This window comes from Podarcis erhardii (genome assembly GCF_964252035.2).
Source record: "Podarcis erhardii genome assembly, chromosome: 9".
In the NCBI taxonomy this organism is placed as follows: domain Eukaryota; kingdom Metazoa; phylum Chordata; class Lepidosauria; order Squamata; family Lacertidae; genus Podarcis; species Podarcis erhardii.
This window is the reverse complement of record NC_138512.1, coordinates 41,145,920-41,164,979: the sequence shown is the minus strand read 5'-3', so window position 1 is coordinate 41,164,979 and position 19,060 is coordinate 41,145,920. Positions and strand designations below refer to the sequence as shown.

The following is a 19,060-nucleotide window of genomic DNA, read 5'->3' as shown; positions in this document are numbered from 1 at the left end:
TGTGTGTAGTTATTAATTGTAAAGGTAAAGGGACCCCTGACCATTAGGTCCAGTCGTGACTGACTGTGGGGTTGCGGCGCTCATCTCGCTTTATTGGCCGAGGGAGCCGGCGTACAGCTTCCGGGTCATGTGGCCAGCATGTGTGTGTGCAAAATGCAGCCACAAACTTCTTGGTCTTCGTGGCCTTTGTGGAGACCATGCTCTAATAGCATCTCCCTTTCTTTGTACTCCCTCCGTTTCTCAACCAGAGATAGAATTATCGAGAAATTGCTTTTGGCTCATCATTAGAGAGCATCAATCACTAAGGGTGGAATTCAGTGTTGTGCTAATGCAATAGTTCTGTCACTGCAAGCGTTACCTGACAGAGTGACATCCCCTCTGCTCCCCCATGTAGTATTCTGAGGGTTCTCCTGACCCTCCAGAACAGATTTTGGGGTTGTGTGCTAGCAGAAGTCCTTGTACTGGTTTCTTCTAGCACATCAGATTAGTTGAATCTGGTTTTCTGTTGCCACTTCAGATGCTGCAGCGCAGATAAACTTGTCCCAACTGAAGATAGATTAGCATTGTACACTGAGGAAATGGTCCATAAGCTCTGTCTAATTTGTCCACGAAGGCCTATAACTTCAATTTTGCAAATAATCCCTGGTGCTGTACTGTGCTTCTATTAGTTATCTTAAGGTCAGTGCCATGGTATTCCAGAAACTCATTTAGTGGTCCATCAGTGGCTTGTTCAAGAATTGCCTTGCATGATCTGCTCTTAGGCAACCTACAAACCTTCTTTCCATAGCAGAGATACGTATTGACTGGAGTGCTGACATAATAGCACCAGTAAGTGTGAATTAAGTTTACAACTCTGAAGTGTTAGCTAAAAGTAAATGTGCCCCTGTTCAGGGTTCCAGTCACCAAATTTTTCTGGACTTTCTCAGCATTCTATTAACTGTAGAGGGATCAAGCATGACACATCATTTTACTAAGCTCTGGTTTTCCATTTTTTGTTCCATTGGCCCTAGAGGCCACTGACCACATTCAGTTTTTATTGGTATGGTGCCTCCCCCCCACCTTTTAAAATGCTTTTTATTTTTGCATACTTTGGGAACATCAGTGCTGATCTTAATTGACCATAGGTAAAGGTAAAGGGACCCCTGACCATTAGGTCCAGTCGTGGCCGACTCTGGGGTTGCGGCGCTCACCTCGCTTTATTGGCCGAGGGAGCCGGCGTACAGCTTCCAGGTCATGTGGCCAGCATGACTAAGCTGCTTCTGGCGAACCAGAGCAGCGCATGGAAACGCCGTTTACCTTCCCGCTGGAGCGGTACCTATTTATCTACTTGCACTTTGATGTGCTTTCGAACTGCTAGGTTGGCAGGAGCAGGGACCGAGCAACGGGAGCTCACCCCGTCATGGGGATTCGAACCACCGACCTTCTGATCAGCAAGTCCTAGGCTCTGTGGTTTAACCCAGAGCGCCACCCGCGTCCCTCAATTGACCATAGTATGCTTCTGAAGCATCTCAGGGAGCTGGTGGTTGCAGGCACTGTATTTTAGTGGTTCCACTCCTACCTCCAGAGTCGTTTCCAGGAAGTTGTCATGGGAGCACCATGGGAATTGTACCATGGTGTCCTACAGGATTCTATCTTGCTATTTAACATCTATATGAAGCCTCTGGGAGCTGTCATCAGATTTGAAGTGTCATCAGTGTGCAGATGACATCTAGCTCTGTCTCTCTGTTCCATCTGAATCAGGAGAGGGAGTTGAGGTGGTAGACCAGTGCTTGGAGGTGGTGATGGGTTGGATGTGGATCAATAAACTGAAGCAGAATCCTGAAAAGACAGAGGTATTATGTGTTCCAGATTCTCATGGCTGGGAGGTGGCCTCCCGTGGATGGGGTTGCACTCCCCTGGAAGGAGCAGGTTTGTAGTTTGGGGGTGCTCCTGGCTGGTGACTTCTGTGTCTAGGAGTACCTTTTCCAGCTCTGGTTGGTTTGCCAGCAACCAGTTTGCCTTTGGGACAGAGATAATTTGACCACTGTACTCCAGGCTCTGTTAACTTTCAGACTGGATTTTTGCAATGTGCTGTATGTGGGGCTGCCCTTGAAGATGACTTGGAAACTTCAGTTGGTCCTAATTGAAGCCGCCAGGTTACAGGCTGGGATTCCATTTAGATATCATATATAACCCCTGTTTTAAAACATCTGCGCTTGGTTGCTAGTTCATTTCTGGGCTCAATTCAAGGTGTTCACATTAGTGTTTAAAACACTAAATGACTCAGGCTTCTTTACAGACCCTCCAGGGTGCTGAAATCAGCAGAGGGGACCTCTTGGTAGTCCTTCCACCTTCAGAGGCACATGGTGTGGTGGCCCAGGAAAGGGCACTCTCTGTGGCAGCCCCAAAGCTGTGGAAACCCACCCCAGAGGTACACCTGGCATTTTTATTATACAGCTTCCGGTGAATGCTGAGGATGCACATTTTACCCTGGCTTTTGGCATTTCAGATACGTAGTTTTAGGACCCACCTTATTTTGGGGATCATAAGTTGTTTTAAATAGAGTTTAATATTGTGTTTTAATTTCTGCCCCAGGACCTTGGAGTGAAGGGAAGGTAATAAATAAATAATAATTATTTTTTTAAAAAAAAAAATCCACTTGTCCTGCATCTGATATCTGCTGGCCAGGATGCTGACTTCCTATAATTTTTCAGAACTGTTGGCTCAGTGGGGAAGGAATGACAAGTTTTAAGCACTTTAAGATAACATGGTTCATACTGTTAAGATAGCTTGACCTTCCATTATCTCCTCGACCCCTTTCCAGCGCTATACCTTTTGCTTTAACATCATCAGTGCAATTGGGTTTTTCTCTTAATAAATAGCAATCAATCTTGATGTCATGTGTTTACAGTTTTCCAGTGCAGAGGCTTACGTTAATGAACGTGATCATTTACACAGTGTCACTGTAGTATTGGCATGCTAAATAATTTAGCAGGCTGTGGCAGGTAGATAGCTGTGTAGTGTCTCTGTTACTATGGCAATACATTTTCTTAATGCAAATATTAGTCATTCTGACTATGTGGATCTCTAGACTCAGGAAATTTATTAGTGAGGATGGAGAATTTAGCCTGGAGTGATTCATTTTCCGTGCTGGCTCAGTGTTGAGTCTGGTTCTGGTGAGCCAAATTTGCTTGATAGCCATAAATGCAGACAGCAGGTAGCCTATATTCAGAATAACCTTCTTAATCTTTCACACTTTTTTAAAAAAGCCACTTCCTACCCTTGGCAATAATAGTTTTCTCTGTTTACTTTGTCGACATTAGATGTAAATTGGTGACAGTGAAACAGGAAGGGATGGAGAGCAGGTTTGGTGGACCTTTCAGCCTCAACACCATATCTGATTAAATTTTCATTTAAAACTTCTACAAATGGGTGACTTACAAAATACAGTGGTACCTCGGGTTAAGTACTTAATTCGTTCTGGAGGTCCGTACTTAAGCTGAAGCTGTTCTTAACCTGAAGCACCACTTTAGCTAATGGGGCCTCCTGCTGCTGCCGCGCTGCCGGAGCACGATTTCTATTCTCACCCTAAAGCAAAGTTCTTAACCTGAAGCACTATTTCTGGGTTAGCGGAGTCTGTAACCTGAAGCGTATGTAACCCGAGGTACCACTGTACTTACAAAATCCAGTGAGCAAGGCCCCTATCTTTAGGTTTGTTGCCAAATAAACTTAAGGCATTTAGGAAAGATTGAGATTTTCATTATATATGGTTTCAGCAGTTTCCCCAAACTGCTGAAACCATATATAATGAAAATCTCAATCTTCAAACTGCTATGTGACCTTTCCTAAACAAGTATAATACAGAATGGTGATGGTTAAGACTTCCTGCTGACACTTCGGTGCCCTGGTTTTGTCCATCACAGTATATAAGAAGTGGTGCTTTTCTAACACTGCAATTCTATGCGTGTTTACTCACAGTATAGCCTTCTGAGTGTGGTGGGATATACTTCTTCGTAAGTGACTATAATAAAGCAGGCTTAAGCTTCCTGCTTGTCCATGGAGCTTGTGTTTCTTTTTAGTCTTGTATCTCTTTGGGGTTTTTTCCTTGAATTGCTGCCTGCCCTGTTTTCTTGCCTACTACATGTTTTCCCTAGTTTTCCTGGGCTAGGTCCTGTCTTGTTTTTGTTTCCTTTTTTTACTTGGGATGTGATTTATACTCATCCCTGCCTTGATTCTGTGCAGACTCTTTAAGAACAGAATCTCATGAAAGTATAAATATTTCTATATGGATGGTCTTAATCCTATCTGGCTGCTAGTTTTCGCCCCTGAATCTTGCTTCCATCATGTCTTCTGGCCTTGGGCCATGCTTCTATGTTTCTGCGACCTGTCTGCTGACTACTGCATCTACTCACATCCTGGACTAAAAATATTATTCCTAGGAAAGACCATGTCTACAAAAGACACAGCTAACCTCCCCACCCCACTAATTAATCTTATTTAAAAATAATTGTTCTAATTATTCATAAAATAATCACAGGCCACTCACTCTTTCTAATTGACCTACCTTACAAGGATAAAAGGAATTCAGAGTGAAAGAAGCAGTGTTGGCTGCTTGGAGGGCAGAAGGAGATTAAAATATAATGTATTTTCTGATATAATATTCTGAAAGAGCAAAGCCACACATGAACTCCTAGTAATAAGAAACCAAACATTATTCGGTTGTATACACGGTATATGCTGTTCTGTATTCTGTATCTTGGGCATTCTTAGCAAATATGTACTTTTAGCAAGACACTGTCCTCCCTCCCTCCCTCCCTTCCAATAACTGCTCCATTTATTCAAGCAATAGTTGCACAAATAAGCATGATTCTAATATACTGTTCACTTGATAAAGTTTAATGTTATCCTTTGAAATTAAACTTTTCAAGCATTATTAATAGTGCTTATAATAAAGGTTACTGTGATTTGAAATTTAACATTAAAACGGAAGTGATTGTACTCTAGGCTTAACATTGAGAGAAGGTATATGTGCATATTTAACCAGCATAATGAATTGCAAGTTTCACTTACTAGTTCTAAACAGAGCTGTGCGCTGCTTGTAATGGTCCAGTAATCTGCTGCTACTGTCTCTTGATACAGTTAGGAGCTGAGTGCCTTAACAAACATTGTATTCCTTTATTAAATTTAAAGCTTCTTCTGGGGTAGTTAATGTTAGTGGGATCAATGAACTTATGAACAGCATAACTCCTGGGTAAGCATTCATGTCATTTTTGGGTTGCCATATTTTGAAGAGCCAAAAAAGACACATTTGCCGACTTCTACTTTTGACTATGGATCGCTATTGTGAATGTCATTTTACATACCCATGTAAAAGACGACGTATGGCAACCCCGTGTCCGTTCAACTTGCATGTATCCTGGATTGCCTCAGATTCGAAACTTGTCAGCATTCATGAGAAATGGTTGTTCTGTACAGATGGAGTATTAGGCGGATATCCACAGATTTACGAATTCACATGCCAGCTTGCTAAGGGCAAGTATCTTCAGACAAGGAGGCCACCCAATATATCATAGAGCCAATATGTAACAGAGCCAGTTGCATTTATACAGGACTTGTATTCTGATTTTGTTTAATAGTTGTTTCCAGCAGAAATGAACTCTTGTGCCATTGGAATTTGTAGTGCCTCCAAGTAATGAGGTAGCGTGTCCTTGAATTACAACCAATTTGTGCCCTAACTCTCCTAACACTCCTAGGCTGGTTTACAAGTACAGCAGTTGCTCAACTTTATTTTGTCTTGACCAGCATATTTTAACTTACTTTCAGATAAAACCCTGTTAAAAGCTATTGGACAGTAATTCTCCTAAAGACAATAGAACAAAAGAGCATATAATAATATCCAGCGGTGACTTTCTACTGATGGAAGGGAATCAACTGGAACAAGAAAGGAGGCAATTTTCAGCAATGTACCATACCTCTAAAATTGCCTCCAAATGAATCAAAGGGTTAAACTGTTCTTTTACACAAGTATTCCAATGCCCTTTTAAAAAGTAGAAGTGTGTAGCAGTCCTGCACATCTCATAATTGTGAACATTGTTAAAATTAAATGCTTTTTGGCTATTTGTTAAAGATGCAATTAAGATGGTACTAGATAACATTTTATTGTGCTTTCAAGATAGATACATGTGCTATGCCTCTACAGCAGGCTTGTCCATGGTCCTCCAGATATTGTTGGACTCTCTCATCACACCTGAGCATCAGCCATGTTTATCTGGGACTGATGAGAGTTTGAATCCACCTTTCAACCCAACTCTCATAAAAAGTAAAGAGAGACAGAAACTTTGGGTTCATGTCACCCAAACCCGGTAGATATTTTTGCTGGATGACCAAGATGGAGAGTAATGCCACAAATCTTTACAGGAATCTGAAACCAATTAAACCCAGCTTCCTTTCTTAGTTGGAGTGTGAAAGAAACTCCATTTCTTATATCAATAGTCTAAGTGGCTGATCAGACATTATTTAGAGGCTAGCTTTGACATGCAGTGCTAGTGTGGAGACTACGGTTTTAAGACCAAGGGCACAAGCACCTAGGTTATGGGGTGGACAATCTGAAACAGTAGGGCTTATGTGGATACAGAAAGCAGTGGAAATACCTGTGGCACGGTATTTCTGAATTTAGATTTATTTGTGAAAGAATTCATGCAGTTACTTGTCTTATCCTCCTAGGGGCTGCTATTTCCTTGCAAAATCTGTGTGTGCTTGCTGCTTTATACTTGAATGTGTTGGAGAAAAACATTTCACTGAAAATGTGAACCAAATTGTAAGTCATTTTAAAGCAGGTGCAGTGGCTCAAATTGGTGGATGAAACACCCCCCCCCCCATAAACAAACTTAGTATTTTGGTAAAAGGACATACCTTATGCAATTGAGTCTGCAGAACTGTAATCTTGGTTTGCACAATAAATATTCCTCAGCAGTTGTGACTGAATAAATTGAAAGGATTTTTGATTGCTACTGTGTTTGAATATCACAATGAACCATGGTTTATCAGGATGGGAACAGGTTACAGTGAACACATGTTTAACAGGAAACAGCTGTGAGGAAGAGTTATGATTACAATGGAAGACAAAATATTGCGATGTGGTGAAGAAATGCAAAGAGTTTTGTGGCACCTTTAAAGTGAACATATGTATAATTGATTTTTTTTTGTCAATCCATTTGATCAGCCTCATGATGAAGTAGACTGTAGTCCAGTAGTCCATGAAACTTTACTTCATAATAAATTTGTTAATCTCTAGAAGTGCCATACAACTCTTATTTTTGGTCTGTTGCAGCAAATGCAACAATCATGCAAACCTTTCTGGAAACTCTGAAGGGAGGCTGTAATCCACATTCTATTTAGTTTCAAAATAACTGGGAATCTAGTGTACAGAAGGGAATTTCTCTGTTTTTGTTCTGGCTCTGAATAAGTGAAAACACTCTGCCCCTCTGTGATAAAGTTGAATTTACTTGTTAAAACAATCCCACTCAGTAAAACACTTATTGAGAAGAAAACATTTTCTCTCATTGTATTCTTGCTCACCCTGCCACTGTCCAGATCACTCCTTGTTATATTACCTGCCTCTTTCCTTCTCCAAATATTTCTGGTTGCACTTAGCTCATATGAGAATCTATTATAGTATAAAAGAACACCATCTCCCTGAATAGATGAACTGTATACTCTCAGAACTTGCATCTAGTCGGAACTGAGCTTGTTTATTGGTCTTCATCCAACTTATTACTGATTCCAGGCACTGGTTCAGCACATTCACTGCCTTATGTTAATCTGACAAAGAGAAATAGGGCTGGGTGCCATCAGTAAATTGATAAAATCTCCCCCCCAAATTTCAGAATGACTTATCCCAGCAATATCTTAGATGTTAAAGAGCACAAAGGACAATACAGAATCCTGTGGAAATTGATAGCGCCATCAGTAGTGCCAGTATCAACTGCGGAAATGGTCCTCCAAGATGAGAGCAGAACTCCCATCAGGCCCAGCAAGCATGGCCACATCTGGAAGGCCAAAGGTTCTCCACACTTGTATTAGAGAGACATATGGAATTAGTTGCAGAATGGTTTTATGATCTAACCAAATGTTGGCTGGGCAATTTTGCTGCGAAAAGTTATTTTGCGGGGGATTATTAGCATGATAAGGCAGTTAATATTTACTTCCCAGCAGTTGTAAAGGTCTTTTGGTTTGTTCATAATGTCAAGCACATTTCTGAAATCAGCATAATTTGTCTTAATATCCATACTTGTTAAGCAGCACAGTAATTAAGGTGGACCACTTCCAAGGTGGTTTACCAAGGACTATATATGGAGCAGGAGTCCTAAGATGTATTACTTGGGTAGCAAAACACATCCCTCACCTATTCCCATTAATTGCTCTGAAATGCAAAGAACCAGATAACACTGCTAGCACCATGTGCCAAATAACTACCGAAATTGCAAGCAAGCAAGCAAGCAAGCAAGCAAATAAATAAATAAATAAATACAAAAATATTGTTTTGTCTTGTCTGTTGAGTCCAAGAATCTAACTCCTGTTAGCCTGTTGCAGCATCTTCGATTAATGAATTTATTGTTGCATGGCCATGTGTGTGGTCAGTTTCATGGGCTATAAAGCTGATTTATTCAATAACAGTTTGTGATAAACTATGGCACAACAAGCAAAGATTTTGTGAAATGAAACGCTGGCTATTTCTCCTGGCTATGTGGGAGGAGAATGAAGAGCAGGGGAGCACACTAGCCCAAGGCTTGTCTCAGGCTCATTATAACTAGTGCAAAATCATGGTTTCACATTATGCGTGAATGTGACCAGGATGCTGGTATGCTGTCATTTATCTGACCAAAATGATGCCTTGATTACATGTAGGAACTTCTCTTTATTTTCATGGCATTTTACCATTGGTACAAACCACAGTGTGGGCACCCTGCGCTCTTTCACATCCTGTAATTTCACACAGTTTGCTCTTATTAACAACAGCGACAACAAAAAAGGTCGTGTTTCTGAATGAATAGCTGTTTTTGTCAGAAATCTTTTTAAAAGGCCCTCAACCTTGCATATGTATTCAGCTTTTGTTGTTAGTATTGCTTAGTTACCAAGGATAATATAGGAAAAGGCATGATGTATTTTCACGTGTACCAAATTTAGCTTTAATTTGCTTTTGTCTTCTTCCAATTAGTAGCTCCCACAGAAACCTATCGAAAGCTCTTTGCCTTTCTAAGCCAAGGACCCCATTCTAGTTATAAACATCCTTCACCATACTTTTGCCCCCAGGGGAAGAATGATAACCTTTCCCACAATATACTTCTGACTATGGTGTGCTGCAAAGAGCACAGAATCAAGAAATGATCACTTTGTCAGAAACATGGATTAATCTAGTAAACCAATAAAGTATGTAAGAGGAACCTTTCTGGATCAAACCAAAGGCCTGCCTATCTAGTTCAGTATCCTGTATCCCATAGTGTCTAACGAGATGTCTATGGGAAGCCCACTAACAAGAGATGAATGCAATATCCCTCTTCTGCTGTTTTCCGCCAGGGATATGTAATACTATAAAGAAGTGAGAAGATGCAGACTTGTGTCGCGGTAGATCCAGGACCATGTGTATAATATCACATTATTCCCAGTACATCTTTTAAAATCTAAGTTGCTTTACATTGCTGTTAAATCCCATATGTTTTTTTCTTTATGAATTTTGATTTTGGTTTCTTTGCAGATCAAAGATGCTCTCCAGACTTGACACTTGTGATGCAGTGATCAGCAGCAGAAGAGAGGAAAGGAAATTGAATATGGCCTCATAGAATTGAACTTTGGAGAGTTTATGATGTCCACAGGTGTGAGTGGCAGGAAAAAGCATCAGGCTGTGAGCCTCGAAGGAGTTGACCCAGAGACCTGCATGATAGTGTTTAAAACTCACTGGGCACAGGTAAAGTAGCTCAGGGACGCTTTTCTTCAATTGGTTTTTAAAGTTGGTTGCACTGGTAAGAATCCATTCCAAAACAACAACAACAATCAAGAAACAACAAAAAGATTGGAAGTTGGTTTTAACTGCCAATACACAACATGCAGTCTGTTCTCTAACACTCAAGTGCATTTTCTGTTCTTGTTCTGGAAAATGGTAGAATCTTGCTCCTCCATTATTTAGTTAACATCACATGTAATAATAAAGGGGCATAGCTCTGTTTGATGGATAGGCTAGAGAAAGAGCTGGGAGATTTAGATTTAATGAAAGGAGATAAAATTTAGAATATAACTTTGAATTATCGTGCTTTGACGGTCCAGTGGATTTTAAAGATAAGGCTCAATTATATATTAGTATTGGATGCAAACCTGCACATGGTTAGGCTGCTTAAATCCTATTGAAGCAGGCTTTGTGCAGGTATGCAGACTAAGGAGATGCATTTTACAGCACCAGGCAATGATCTCTTTTAATCCAGTGTTGTTCACATTGACTGACACATGTCTACAGTCAAGTTGCCTTCCTCTGTTTTTGTCACCTGAGATCCTTCCATTGCAATGTTGGGGATTGACCTAACACACCCTCTTAGCGTTTATACAAGCAAATGATGCCACTTAATCATGGCTTCAGCTACCCAGCTCTCCCGGAAGTTGAATTAGCAAAAGACATTGTTAGTACTGAATTTGGTATTTGCAACTTGGTTGGCCAGCACTCCCAATTTTAATGTTTTTACTTACAAGGATAGTGATCAGTGGTAGCTTGCTACATAATGTTACGAGGCAATTAAAGAACCATTGGGGTTGAAGACCAGAATATAAATACGTTAAATAAATAATATTTTAACAAACCCATTAGATACAGTCGTGTATGAGCTGTTTAAATGTGCTTTCATAAATTAATTCCTATTGCTAATTTATAAGTTGTTTGCTACTTGATTAAATTATTAATCTCTACAATCCATTCTGAGGTCCATTTTGAGAGGCACTTCGCTGCATTTGTTCAATAGATTTTTTTGTTCAATAGATGTTTTTACATTGGGAGCTTAAAACACTGATTCAGTCTAGCAATTTTGAAGACTGGGTTTAGTGAAAAATAGGATTTGAGTTAAAAGGTTAATTAAGAACCTCTTCACTCTGATAACGAGAATGTGTTTCATGTTTCTCTAGGTGGTGAAAATATTAGAGAAGCATGACCCTTTGAAAAATATTCAGGCAAAATATGGGGCAATTCCTCCTGATGAGGCCAGCACTGTGCAGAATTATGTAGAACACATGCTCTTCCTGTTAATTGAAGAGCAAGCAAAAGATGCTGCCATGGGACCTATCCTGGAGTTTGTTGTTACCGAGAATATCATGGAGAAACTCTTCCTTTGGAGTCTCAGACGGGAGTTCACTGATGAGATGAAAATCGAACAGTTGAAGATGTATGAAATGCTTGTCACTCAGTCCCACCAGCCCTTGCTGCATGACAAGCCCATCTTGAAACCTTTGATGATGTTGCTGAGTTCTTGCTCAGGAACTACTACACCAGCCGTGGAAGCTGAGCTGGTGGTTCTTCTCAACCAGCTGTGCTCAATCCTAGCCAAAGATCCATCTATTTTAGAACTCTTTTTCCATACCAGTGAGGACCAAGGAGCTGCAAACTTCCTAATTTTCTCTCTCTTGATTCCTTTCATTCATCGAGAAGGGACTGTGGGCCAACAGGCTCGTGATGCACTGCTTTTTATAATGTCACTTTCTGCAGAAAACAATGTTGTTGCTAACCATATAGTAGAAAACACTTACTTCTGTCCGGTAAGTTGCTTCTTCTGACCCTACCCTCTAAAGAAACCCCTCTCTTGATATTTTCCCCACCAACAAAGCAGAACTGAATTTATTTGGTACGTTTTGTTACAGTTTTGCAGAAGTGGGAAGTGGTGGTATCAGGGAGATATATCTTTTTGAACCAGTCTGTATTTAATTGTGGTCATTTTTATACTATAATTTGCTCCTCAGCTGAAAACTTATCAGGAGCAGAATGAACAAATTAGGGACTAAATACATGCCATTTAGTGGGGATAATATCAAAGTATGATATTTAGGCGGCCATTTGGGTCTAATTAACGTTGGTATTAGTATACCATGATATTATAATGTGCCATTTGAAGATCAGACAGTTTTTTGAATAAAACATTTGCATTAGGTGTTAAAACTGTAAAGTGTTGAAATTTTCAAAAATCTCTCCAGTTATGCTTCAGTTAAGCTAGTCACATTTTGTTTTTAAACAAATCAAACTATTTCGCTCCAACTTAATCTTACTGAACTCACAGTAGCCAAGAATTAGTTGTTTTCCTTCTGCTCCACCACCTACCTATCACAACGACACACATGCCAACTTGCATAAGTTCCTATCAGTTTGTGGAAGGTGATTCCCAAAGGAATCCTTTTTATTCTTTCAAGTCAGAAACTAGCAGCGTTCAAACCAAGCTAACTTCACACTTACTGCTTCTGCTTCCTGCCTCCATTCAGTTCCTGCTATCCTTTGACCTGCTGCCTCATCATTTATTTATTATATGCGTATCTGGCTTTCTCTGACAAATACTTTGAAAGTGGTTCATATCAGTCAAAAAAAATTAGGCAGGGAAAGGAGCTAGAGAAGGGAGAGCACTTTGATAATGCTGGAATGAAGTGATTAATTGTGTATCTGTGTTTCTAATGGCGGCCAGATTAGACTGATAACTGGAACAAAGTGTTGAACTGAAGATGATCCAGTGAAGATCGGACTGATATTCCTTTGCAGTTGATCTTGCTATGATAACAGTTGGTGCAACTGCCTGATGCAGCTTGTTCCTGAGTGTTGTTAGGTTGGGCTAGGTTAGTTGAAATTAGTTCCTACTGCAATCCAGGGGTACCAACTTGAATGAAATATTGGGGGGCCCAGGTAGGCCCCACCCTGCATAATCGATCACAAGATGTGGCGCATGCACACCGTCTGAATGGTAATACCCATCAACTTTGGCAGGTCCCGGCCCCTTCAAATATTTTAGAGGGGCTCCTATGCTGTAATCAATGGGGCAAATTGGTAATGACTTGATTTGCTTTCTGTTTCAACTATGTCTGGATCCAAAACTTCCCTCGTACTTTTTGTACCAGCCCAGCCATAAGGCAGGGTGAGACCATTGCCTCAGGTGGCAGAAGCCCCACTGCCTCCACAAGCAGCAGGGCACGTGGTACTGGCAGAGCAGGTAGGAGGTGGCAGTAGGGAAGGGAAGGTGGCACTTCCCATTTCACGTCAAGTGATGAGGCGAGACGTGGCACCCTTTATTCCAGGACAACAGGCTTTCTTTAGTCATTTAGTCGTGTCTGACTCTTTGTGACCCCATGGACTAGAGCACGCCAGGCACTCCTGTATTCCACTGCCTCCCGCAGTTTGGTCAAACTCATGTTCGTAGCTTCGAGAACACTGTCCAACCATCTCATCCTCTGTCGTCCCCTTCTCCTTGTGCCCTCCATCTTTCCCAACATCAGGGTCTTTTCCAGGGAGTCTTCTCTTCTCATGAGGTGGCCCAAGTATTGGAGCCTCAGCTTCAGGATCTGTCCTTCCAGTGAGCGCTCAGGGCTGATTTCCTTAAGAATGGATAGATTTGATCTTCTCAAGAGTCTCCTCCAACACCATAATTCAAAAGCATCAATTCTTCAGCAATCAGCCTTATTTATGGTCCAGCTCTCACTTCCATACATTACTACTGGGAAAACCATAGCTTTAACTATATGGACCTCTGTTGGCAAGGACAACAGGCAAGTAGGTCCAAATATCTGAGAATGCTTTTCTTTCTCCCCCACTGCCCTGGTATACAAAGAAATGAAATCGGATAGGCTCAAAATAAGTTGCATAGTTAAGGAAAGTTTTAGTCTAAAATTAACACAATAGTAGCCACAGCCCTTTTTGACATTATTTTAAAGATCCTCCTGGGAGAGTGTGTGTCAAGAGTGACAACATGGGTCACAGCATGTAAACAACTGAATGACACATTATGAAACAACTTTCTACCCTGTTGCTAATGAATCTCTTTAAATGTATATCAAGATTACAGTTTTACTTGCAAGCACTGAGTAATAAGTCTCTAGCATAGACATTTTCTTGTTGACTTCATTTAAATTGATACATCTAAAGAGTACTCATTTTTAAAAATTGTCCCCAAGGTAGATACCCTTATTAGATCCATGCTGTAACTTCCATAATTACATTTGCCAATTAATTTTTAGAATGACTTTTTACTCTGAAGATTAAAGCAAGCTGTATTAACCTTCAAACAGTTGGGGGCCTTGAGTGACAAAACACATTCCTAATTAGAATGATTGTCTTAGTGTGTAAAAGGTAGCTAGCCCAAGTCTATAATAAAATATCAGAGTCCGCTCCTGAGGGCTGCTCACTTTTTAAAGACCCGTAATGTGTTGGTCTTGTGAGTTTGATCTTTGCAGTTCGGGGAGTTCTATACTGCCTTCGCGAAAAATCAGAATGATGCCGCAGGGATCTGGTTAGCATCCATCGTTCACTCAGGCAAAAAATACAGAATGATTAAAGGATTTCTTTCACTGCTATTTGCCCGTGAATGTAATAAAATAATCTAAATTCTGATTCAATTAAAAAAAAGCTGGGCGTGATATTGTACTGAATGTCAAAATCCCTCTCCTGTAATTAAAATAATGATAGCTAGAGTGCAGAAGCAAGCATTCAACCTTAGGCCATTCCAGAATGTGTGCCCTTATGCAAATTTTGACTAGTTGAAAAAGCAGGTCAGCCCTTCTTAAGCTATGGACTTCTTAGCAGCCCCCTGTGTGCAGAGACACCCTTGAGCAGGTCTAGAGTACTGTGGATTGCAGCCATCCTGCAACACTATATTAAATATCTGATGGATGAGCTGTGCAGAGCTGAGGTCATGCAAGAAACAGAGGATAAGCAGAGTGGAAGGTCAAAATTGCATGGGCAAGCTGGGGGTTACCTTAACTTTTGAAGCATTTTCCTAACTGGGAACTGCATGAGTAGGCAAGAGAAAAGCAGTGTATCATACTTGGGGGAAAATTCTTTGTTTATTCTACTTTTTCTTGTTCCTTTTGAAATAACTTAAAGGTTACTTGGGGCAGGATAGGAAGAAAGTTGACAACTGTCAATAATACCATTACTGACAAACGGTAGCTGTCTGCACTACTAGCTACGTTGGGGAATAAAATTGTTGTGTATTTATTGGATTGTCTACATGACTAACGTAAAACCCAACCATGCAGGAATGTTGCCATAGTTAGTCTTTCTAAAAGTTTACTCTGACAGACCATAGCTTCTTTTCACCCCCACAGTTCTGTTAATTGTAGCTTGGGTGATGGAATAAGCGAGTAAAGAACATAATAGATGCAGAGAAACACACATTGGCAGTCTTTTTATGCCTGTCAATCAAAAAAAATTAATGTTTCAACTTGGTGCGTCTAGAAAATCAGGCTTATCATCCCAGTACTCAAAATGATTTACAAGTAGAATAGCTTTAACTGGCTCTTGTAAAACTAAAGTCGCATGACTCGTAATATTTATTCTTCCCATGTCTTTGCATTGATTGTTGGAATAAGGCTAAGAACTTACATCCACCACTTCCCGTCAATAACTATAATGTTTTTTTTAAAAAAACCACATAATTCCTTTTATGGCTTCTGCCTAGACTGGGTATTTACATTCAGAGAAAAAGCTGCAATGTTCCACCTAGTATTCTTTTAGTAAGTCTTGCTTGTGTTGGTCCAAGGGTCAATTGCATTCATAGTAATATAGATCAACATGTGTAAGCATACAGTTATGGTTAGTGTATGAGCATGGATTTTGTATATCCATTCCAGAAGTAGCACTGTTCTCTAGGCAGAAGGTGGTGGTAAGGCTGTGAGAACAAATCACATAAACTCTTCTGTGAGTACGTTGTTTTCATTGACACCTACAGTTTATATTTTAGAAACAGATGAAAAATACAAATTGCAGAAGCAAGCACACCTTCCGTTTTTGTGTTAAAGCAACCATATATCACGCAAGCTGAGCTGTTATAAACATCTAGAGCAACAAATTCTATTTTATTTGAGTGTCCTGTGTCTACTGTGTGTTGCCCACATGTTGTTGATAGTTTACATACATGTGTCTTCCTTTTGATGTTTAGTGCTCTTACTAGTTCTGTTTGTTTACTTAACTTGTTTGTTTATATTCCAAGAAATCTCAGTTCTGTTTTAATGAAAAGCTTATCAATGATGCAAACATTATGTTTAAATAGTTGCTTTCTCTCCCCCTCCCTTTATGTTCTTCAATTCAGGTGCTAGCAACAGGCTTAAGTGGCCTATACTCATCTTTGCCTACAAAGTTGGAAGACAAAGGAGAAGAATGGCACTGTCTGCTGAAAGACGACTGGCTTCTTTCTCCAGCTCTTGTCCAATTCATGAACTCCCTTGAGTTCTGCAATGCTGTAATACAGGTACTGGACTCAAGGAGAGAGCCTGCTTATGAAACCAGCCTCTTAAAATATGCGGATGATGTCCATTTCTGCTCTTCCATTTGTTGGAGGATTTTTAATCCCATGTCCTCTGCTAACAAAAGGCGAGCAAAAAGCAATTTTTGCTGATTCCTTTTCCACCCTGCATCCCTCTCCTTCCGTTCCAAATATATATAGGGGACAGTGGGGAAGGTAGCATGGGAGGAGGAAGGAGAAATGGGTGCAAATAGTTTTCATTCCCTTCTGTTACCAGAGGTCTTAATGAGATCAAATGCTTTTTGATGAACAGAAGGCGTTCTGTCCACATTAAGGGCACAGTTGAATCAAACCCTATGCTGTGATTATTTACAGTTCATATAATTATTCGGTCTTGATTTCAAGAGAGAGCAAGTTTATTGCGAGTATGGGCAAGTATTAATAATTGTGATTTACATAACAAATATTCCTCATAAATCAGATACATATTTCTTTTTATTAACATTGCCCTCTTCCTAAAGATGGTTGACTGAACACCCTTTATTGATTCTAAAATCAAAGATTTATTTCTCAGACAGAACATTGTGGTTGTCTGGGCTAATTATGCTAGTTTATGATCAGGTTCTCGTAACAGTTAGATGCTTGCACACAAATGCACCCCAAAAGCTGTGAACCATTTTCATTGTGGTTGAGCTGATCAGGAGGTTAAGTATGTTTCACGAATCTAAATTAAATTCTGTTTGGTCTTCTCATGTTCTTTGTTCTTGATTATTTCTTAATTAGATTTTCGCTCTTTTGAGTCTTTGTTCTTCTCCAGTCTAATGATAAAATCACATTTTATATCTCTTTGATGCTGTGCTTAGGATTCTTATTGCAGCAAGGCTGTTCAGTATCTATAGCTTTATCTGAGTTATGCAACTTTGCTCAGTTTCATTAGTGAAAATACAGGATGGAAGTGTTTGTATATGCAATGTAGAAAAATTCCTGTTTTTATTCTCTTTACAAAAGTGCTGCATGGGGAAAGGGTCCTCATTTTGTCTTTCTTTCTTTTTGATTTCCAAATTCAGAAAGCTGTCTGTTCTATAACAAACATTTATTATGAAGTTGACTAAATGTATTGTATTATAAGAAGGCCTTTGAAAAAGTGTATTTGCCAGAAAAGTCACCAGGTGCCTCACATGGTCCATTTCTGCATTTCTTTCACTACAGAATAGTAGTTGTGGAAAAACTGGTTTGTTTGAATTATTGAAATAATGTTGCTATGTATTGAAAAGCTGAAACATAAATAATGGTCTTTCTGTTGCTTCACTATAATTTGATAAATTTAATAGTAGCTTGGCCATTCTAAAATGACCTCAGTAGGCTGCAATGTACACTTGGGTGGCTATTAATCTATCATCTTGCACTATTAAATTGTATGACATAGGGATATGAGCCTTTTGATCTTTACTTACATATGAATTAATTTCCCTTAAATATACCGCCCAATTCTACATATGCTTATATACACAAGTAAGCATATCTTGAATTTAATAGGGTTCTGTGCATAGGATATAAGCTATAGTTTATCTCTTCATTTGTGTAAAGATGGTTGGAGGACTTTTATCAGAGGTTAATTATTATTACTATTTAATTTTTCTGTCAACTTCAGAAAAATATGTTAAATCATAACTTAAGTTTGATCCCCTAGATGCCTTTTTGATTGAAATCCCATGATCACTCTCCCTTCACTTCTTTAGGTGGCACATCCTTTGATTCGGATGCAGCTTGTGAATTACATTTATAATGGTTTTCTAGTACCAGTTATGGCCCCAGCATTGCATAAGGTCAGTGTTTTTCATATGTTTTTGTTTTTTAAAAAAATCAGCAGCCATTTTCAATGTCTTAAGAATATTACGTGTGTGATGAAGATGGACCAATCGAAGCATAACTACTTTAGCCCAGTTTCTTTACTTGAATTACTCATTAGACATCTGCTGATATAGCAGCAGAAGGTCACATCCCTCGAGTTGCTATTTGATCTATAATCAAATACAAAATGTTTGCCTGGTTGAAATCATAGTAATTCAGAGAAACATGGCAGGTAGTTCTGCTAGCGAAGTGAGTATATTTGAATAGTTGACTTTAAATTGACTTGCTGATATAATTCTTAAAATGGTTGTTCACAGTGGCCAACCAGAGTCCTATGGGAAACCAGTAAGCAGGACCTGTACACAACAGCACTTTCCCTACTCTGCCTCTGACAGTTGAGGTAGAACATAGCCACTGCAACTAGTAGTCACTGATGGTCCATTAAGTTCTAGTATGTCCCAAAGTTCTAGAATCCAATTCTTCTACACCATGCACATTTTTTTACACTTCTTTTATTTCTCCTTTTACTTTACTTTCCTCTAAACTAAAAAGCACCCAAAGTTGTAACTAGGCCTGGGTGACGTTGGGCTTTCAACATCGTGGTGTATCACCAACCAAACATCGCGGTTTGAAAAAAGCTCCATTGATGCCAGGTGAAACTGCCGCAGCTCTCATTGTGGGAGCTGAGGAGCTTTCACCCCAGCGCCTTGCGGGCTGTGGCCAGTACAGTTGGTCTCAGCCTGCTGCTCAGCCGGGGGAGGTGG

General features: G+C 39.9%; 1 protein-coding gene across 1 annotated transcript in view; it reads left to right on the top strand.

The window, feature by feature from the left end:
* The window catches only part of FHIP1A (FHF complex subunit HOOK interacting protein 1A), a 74,876-nt gene that overhangs the window by 25,409 nt on the left and 30,407 nt on the right, over positions 1-19,060 (top strand). The window contains exons 2-5 of the mRNA XM_081875265.1: positions 9,734-9,943; positions 11,143-11,769; positions 16,293-16,451; positions 18,185-18,271. Of these exons, the coding sequence (XP_081731391.1) occupies positions 9,839-9,943; positions 11,143-11,769; positions 16,293-16,451; positions 18,185-18,271 (978 nt within the window). The 5' untranslated portion in view covers positions 9,734-9,838. The remainder of the gene's footprint in view (positions 1-9,733; positions 9,944-11,142; positions 11,770-16,292; positions 16,452-18,184; positions 18,272-19,060) is intronic.